General features: G+C 46.8%; 1 protein-coding gene across 1 annotated transcript in view; it reads right to left on the bottom strand.

The window, feature by feature from the left end:
- The window catches only part of LOC104489695 (rho GTPase-activating protein 32-like), a gene marked incomplete at both ends in the record, with an annotated part of 65,453 nt that overhangs the window by 21,193 nt on the left and 37,413 nt on the right, over nt 1-6,847 (bottom strand). The window contains one exon of the mRNA XM_010131889.1: nt 2,964-3,050. Coding sequence (XP_010130191.1) covers nt 2,964-3,050 — 87 coding nt within the window. The remainder of the gene's footprint in view (nt 1-2,963; nt 3,051-6,847) is intronic.

Raw genomic sequence — 6,847 nt, 5'->3', positions numbered from 1 at the left:
TCCTGCTCTCTAGCACATTTCTGTTTCAACAGTCTACCTGTGATAATGAAAATTAAGAATAAAAGCCAGAAGCAACAGCTACAGTTTAAGGTCTCTCTTAGAACCCAAACATTTTCACAACCAGTCTCTCACTCTCCCCTTCAAAATTTCACAACAAAATGATGTTTGAAGTGCTGAGACACTGCAGAACTCCCGCCGTAGTAGTACTGCCTGCTTTTTATTTATCAGGCTTAGGCTGGCCATTCTCATGTTGTAGTATTAAATCCCTACACAGGTAGTTGCTGCTGTAATGTCACACGAACGAACCCCAAACCATTAAAATAAAGCAGATTTTCAGCCTGTTTTCCACTCAACAAAGCACGCTGGATGGATTAGCCTATTTTGACCTTCTTGCAGGCTCTTGATTTATTCTCCACACTCATGGTAACCCCTTCTACATGTGTTGCAGACCTCGTTAAGATTCACAAGGATCGTCTACAGGGTTGGGAAGGCTCACAGGTACCATCACCCCTCCCTCCGTGGTGATCAAAGGATCATAGGATGGGATTTTGTTTACATTTATTTTAATAATACTAATTTTTCAACAGTCCGTGTCCTGAAAGCAATCTCCTAGAAATGAAAGCTAAACACAGCTATCTTACTCAGAAAACAGAAAAAGCCGCTTTTCAGAAGCACTGGGAACACCTCTCTATATATTTCCACTTCTTCTTAAAAGCTCATAAACTGGATTAATTTTTTGAGGTCTCTGAGTAGAAGAAAAGCTGAAGAGAGACTTAAAAATCCCCCCTCTGAACCCCGTACAAAGCTTGTATTTCACAAGCTGACTTGCAGCAAAAATGCGTCAGAAATACAAATCCAAACCCATCTTTTTTTTTTCCCAAACCTTATCTGGGAAGGTTTTGCAAAACAGGCCCCGAACAATAATTCTCTTTACCCTGCTAAAATTATACTTACAGATGGGCAAGAGTGGGATAGAATTTCCTTAGTGTAAATGCCAAACTGCGGTCTGCAAAAACAGCGAAGGCTGAGACGGGTGTTTTCAAAGTCTAACGTTTAAAAGCTTTGGTTCATTGTCTGCTACGGAGTGAAATGACTAAATAAATGTCTTTCTACAGACCCCACAACATACAGACTGTATCTGCACGGCCCCAGCTGGGCCAGCCACAGCAGTACAATGCATTCAATCCCAAAGCCAGGCAGTTTTAGCTCATTTCACCAAGCTTTGTCATCTAAAATTGCCAGATTTGTTTTACACGCTTTTTTTTTTTTTGCTCCTTCCTCCAATACTTTTGGCCTGATACAGATGCATCCTGCCAAAATCTCGCCCCTCTGCACTATCACTCCATGAGCTATTTCACACCTCCCATTCAATTCCACTGCGGAGCCAAATCCATCCAGACACCGCTGGTATCCAGCGCGTGACAAGAGCAGGATCTTTCCCTGGACATTAGGAGAGGCCACGGGATGTCAGGGGTGAAGTATCTCCATGGTAGAAATGATGCTCAGCCGTGCAGCTCCTTCCACGCCTTTCATTGAATCCAGACGCCATGAGTTTCTTAGCTTTGGTAAGGGTCTGAGAGACGGGGAAGTAGACTAACACGTGGGAGGCGAATCACAGTCTGGGGTGGGGAGAAATTCTAGCTGGCCAGAGGGATTACTCAAAAAATAAAGAAAAAAAATTAAAAAAAAGTAAAAGGTGACCAGTTCTGTCTCCATCCTTTGAAGTGATGAGGCTAAACACCGGTGTCTTCATTTTAGCCATGCTGAAAACAAAGGTAACAGAACTTCCCAGCAGCTAGGCTTGGTTCACTCTGGACCTACTGGATGGCAGCCCAGTTAAGTCTCACCGTAAAGTTGCATCTTCCTTAGCCGAGGCACATAATTCACCACATTGTCCCCGGTTTTTGGCTGCAAACACGTGTCTACTGGTAAAATTTTGTGGTGCTGCTTGTTAGCATGGATTGCTTTGCTGACAAGTGATTATTCGGTATGAAACTGCCTACAGCTGAGGTAGAACAGCACCAGCAAAGTGCCCCAACACTGGCAGTTCTGAGAGATGTTCACTTTCAGCCTCTCTCCCCACTCTCACCCTACCCCTCCGTGCACACAGTTAGGGCAGAGGAGCAAGTTCAGGGCAAATTCATGTTTCTGTGTGCAGGGGAAAGACACTCAGAGAGCTTTAAGAAGAGCGACTGTCACCCCAGTGATTCCCATTAACCTCAGCCTAAATGGGCGAGACGGACACTCAAGAAGTGCCGAGCTGAACCGTGAACAGAGCTGCTAAGCTAACAAACACGACCAGGCGCAGGCACTGACTCTCAGCTGAATTTGTCAGTGCAATATGTCTCCTACAAACAACAATTCCATTCAACATATTAAAATACCGTAACTATTATGCGGTGTTTTGTCCCTGTGTGAGCAGGTGGGGAATCCGTGCTGCAAAGCGGCAGATTTACCTGCCCAAAGCATTTTGATACCCCAGTAGCAGCGGCAGGGGAACACTCTCCGACCACATGTCTGGAGACCTAACTGGGAGGAGACCAGGAAGCCCCATCTCCCGGCTGCCAGCAGCACGCCTCGATCGACAGAAGCACTGGCCAGCATTCTCCCTTGCACACTCCCTCTGTCTGTCTGGCGTGTCCGTGGGTCAGGGTATGACTGACAGCCACACGTACGCGCACTCCCAGCATGCCGGCGTGTGGCTCTAGGCTAATTGTGCAGCACGGCACAAAGCGCAGCGAGGATTATTTGCTTAACAGCCTCCTTTATCTCCCCTCGAAGATCCTTTTCTGGCAACTGGCTGGTGGCGGTACCACCGACAGCATCCTGCTGAGCACCCAGCTCGGGAAAAAGGGGAAAAAAACCCCACGTATGCCGCAGAGAAGCATCATCTCCAGCTATGATGAGGCTGGGCTGGCAAACATGATGCAAAATGAGATGGGGGGAGAAAACACGACATTTACCTGACAAGAGATCTGCACCAGGTAGACCAGTTCCTTGGATTCACAGCCGTTTCTTGTTACTTCATTCTGTTCCTCCGGGAGCGAAAGCTACACCGAGGGAGAGGGGAAGGGGTGGAGAGAAGAGGGAGAGAGAAAGACCAGGTCAGTGAGCAGGGATAAGCCAGGCATGTAATAAAGCACACCACTCGCATCAACTTGCTCCAAGACATGCTAAGTATCAGGGAATCGGGGAACTGCCTGTCTGTCTGGGGTTGTCAGACAGAAAATACTTGGCATTCACGGCTTACACAGACCCTCGAATACCATTGGGTTTTGGCACCTCACCTGACAGTTTAAAAATAAAAACATGCTTCAAGAATCAAACCATCATAGGAAGGCAAACTGTTCAAGCCAGGGATTAAACCCCCAGCTTAGAAGTCTGCAAAATTAATTGTTCACTGAAAACATCCCTATAAATATTCATGCATCAGAAAACAGTGAATCCCCCTCCAGTTTTATTCATTTTTTATTTCATATGTTCAGGCAGACATTAGATAATAAAACCTATCTCCTAACTTCAGCGTTGTCAAGCAATTTACCACAACAGAGAGCTTTATGGAACCATTCATCACACACACAGTCGTTAAATACCACATCAGCTTCTTTTTTTTTTCAGAGCAAGGAGGAGAGATTTAACCGTGTCATTCCTGTGTGTGCACACACACAGCCATCGCTGCTGTCTTTACTCCTTACAGCATGGACATTAAACTGTGCCGGGAACGCACTGCCATACTTGCCAGGAGAGTTATTTGTTTGCTTTCTTAAGCAGAAATGATGTCAGCTTAAAAACAGAAAGCGCTGAAGAGTAGCCCAGGATTTTTTACACAAAGGAGTTTCGGAGCAACACTTTCTCTCTGGAAAAATGTGCAAGTAAAAATGTAAGTTTGTAAAAAAACCACAATTGGCTATATTAGCTTATGGTCCCTGTTGCCCTTGTGGCATTGCTTTCGAGGGCACCCCTGTAACAGCTTCAGTGTGTATCATCAGAGAGAGCTGGAATCATCTGTAAATAGCATTTATCAAAGCATTAAACACCACCTTTATATATATGGATGATAGATAACTTGAAACATTTGTTTTTCACATTCAGAATGGCTGTCAAACTTCCTGAACCTGATAAACGACGACGCATTAGGTTCTGTTACATTCATTTATTATTCTAATAGGGGTGATTAGATATGACAGGCTTCATAAACTGGGTTTATGGTACCTTAAACTTTTCAGTGGTAGCATTTTATGACACACCAAGAAAGCCTTGAAGATGGCCCCAGGAAGGCATCGCTCGAGCAGGTGTACAGATACATGGAGCGCTGGAAATGTTACATCCAGGTATCGTTCCAATTTGTCTTCACAGAACTTTGCAAGTCTCCACCTTGCCTTGCTGCCCATGCCCAGAAAGAGCTGATGGGGCTATTAAACCCTGGAGCAGGCCCGTGATTTTTACCCTACCAGCAAATCCATGCTACGTCGCTTTGTGCAGCTGACTAGGAAGAGCCATGGTTCCTAATGCAACGATCTGCCCAGCGATGGGGAACCGTAATAAACTGCAGCAAAGACTTCCAAGAGCAGGAGGCCAGACAAAGAAGTGATCAGGATCTCACAGGATCAACAGTAACAGTTGATTACTTGGGATCTTGAAAGACAAAATTAAGTCACAGAGAATGTTGCCAGAAGGAGCGGTGTTTGCTAGGCAAGACTTTATTGATCCTATAGACAGGAGGACTAGCTTAAAGTCCTGCCAGCTCATGTGGTCTTCCCACTGTCTGCAAAAAAGCAGCTCAGCAGATAAAGACAGCGATTAGAGAGTTTCCTGCAGAGGATCATTTATTGGTGATGCCTCTTGTAGAGATAAACAGCCACGAAGTGCGCAGGAGGGTGAGGTGGTGCTGGTACAGGAGACTGTCTCAAAAGCTCAGTGGTTTCACACGGTACAATTCTGTGCCTGTGCATTTATCTCCCAGAACAGCGGGTAACAAGAACGAACAAAACACCCTCATCTCTCCTCTCCAAAGTGGCTTTGGAAGCTCCCTTCTGCTCTCCCTCCAAGAATAATCCTTGCATCAAGCCCCAGCAGATCCGTGCTTGGAGCGAAGCAGCAGACGCTTTACAGACTCACTTGTTTGTCTGGAGCTCCGCAGTTTCAAGGCTACTGTGAGGATGTCTGGAAGGCGCACGGGACCTGTCACGTTCCTCACGCAGAGATCCAAAAAGCACAGGCTAGTGACTGCGAGAGGGCTTGAATTGGCTTTTAAGCGGCCCTGTTTCACAAGCCTGTTTCACTTGTCAGAGTGATCACAGGCAGAAAAGCAATTAAAGTACAACTTTTGAGACTCATGCAATCACTCCTTGGCTTTAAACCACAGACACATTCTTGTGTGGTCCTCTAAGAAACTACAAAAGCGTTGAAATATCATTTCAAGGAAAAGCACTGAATAAATCTTTTGCCAAGAGTTGTTGGCTCCTAAATTAAAAGTGCCAAATCCTCACCAGGTAAGACCTGGCTTTGCTTTGCAAGGTCGAGGGGGCTGTGAACGCCCCTCCCCACTGTGCCTCTGACCCCCCCATGTCAGAGTAAGCTCATTTAAATAGCTTTGGCTTTAATTTCCTCGTTTGCTGAGTGATGCTAACTCCCTCATCCAGCTCTCCTGATGAAAGGATAATTTATGGAAAGCTCAGGGAGCACAGGCTTGACTCACCTACGAAACTTATTTATTCCAACTTTGGCTTCACAAAGCCACGAACACCCTGATCTCGCTCGCACACACGTACCTCAGCCAGTGAGTAACGCAGGGCTTTGGCAAAGGGATCCCGCGGGCTCGATAGCTCACACCGTGAACTTGTCTCACTTCCAGGGACAGAACTCATTTTGCACAGTGTTCGTATCCAAAGCTTAAAATCTTACCTGCAGCTACAGGCAATTAAAACTGTGCTTGAGTAAAGCAGTCCACCAAGAAACCACCTCACATCAGAGCGTGAAACCTGCTCTGACCTGGACACAGCCAGGGAAGACCGCCCTAGAGTGACTTCGGACCTCTGGGAGCTGATTGCAATGCTCCTCACAGCATCTTCCAAGCTCTTACCTATTCACTTCTGGCACCTCACACCAAGATGCGGACAGAAACACGCCTGTCCTTGACCCTGAGCAGCAGGTGCATCTGCTGAGGTGTTTCCAAACACACGCGCCTGTCCCTGGTTTGCTCTGCATGAAGTGCAGTACGTACACTATCACCATAAAAGCTGCTGTGATGCAAGAAATCGCACCTACCTGTGCCCAACATAAAGCAAACGCATGTTCTCATCGTGTGAAAAATGCTTTTCATGGCCAAAGTAACCAAGTGCACAAAATGAGTCCAGCCCTTCTCTACAGAGAGTAAAAGAAGCTGCAACGCTCCGGAATATTAATATTAGGAGTTCGCTGTCATTAGCAGACCCACCCCTCTCACTTGACACCACAACATGTCCATCTGCAACCCCTGCCAACCCACTGGCAGCGTCTGGCACAGTGGTGCGGGCAGGATGGAGAGGTCACAGGAGCCTCGAGCTCCCCAGCACGGCAGGATGCAACGGGGCAGACGGCGATGAATCAGCCTCACGGGCAGGCACAAACTTCAGCAGGTTCCTCCTCAAACCCAGCTGTAGAGCTCTCGGGGAGCGGGGAGATGGCCCAAATGCTGCAGGAGTGTCTTTTGCCAGCAGTTCTAAGTCAGTGGAAAGGCTGATGCTGTTCCTGGCAGAGGACGTGTCATTGTTCCAAGGAAACCTGGTAACCTTTTAGGTTTTTCCGAGATGGAATTTAAGGTTAACTCCCTGGCGAAAGCAGCCAGACACACGCAACTGCAATTCCT

The sequence above is a fragment of the Buceros rhinoceros genome, unplaced genomic scaffold (assembly GCF_000710305.1).
Source record: "Buceros rhinoceros silvestris isolate BGI_N320 unplaced genomic scaffold, ASM71030v1 scaffold2272, whole genome shotgun sequence".
Lineage (NCBI taxonomy): Eukaryota > Metazoa > Chordata > Aves > Bucerotiformes > Bucerotidae > Buceros > Buceros rhinoceros.
The sequence above is the reverse complement of the archived record's forward strand: the minus strand, read 5'-3'. Positions and strand labels throughout refer to the sequence as shown.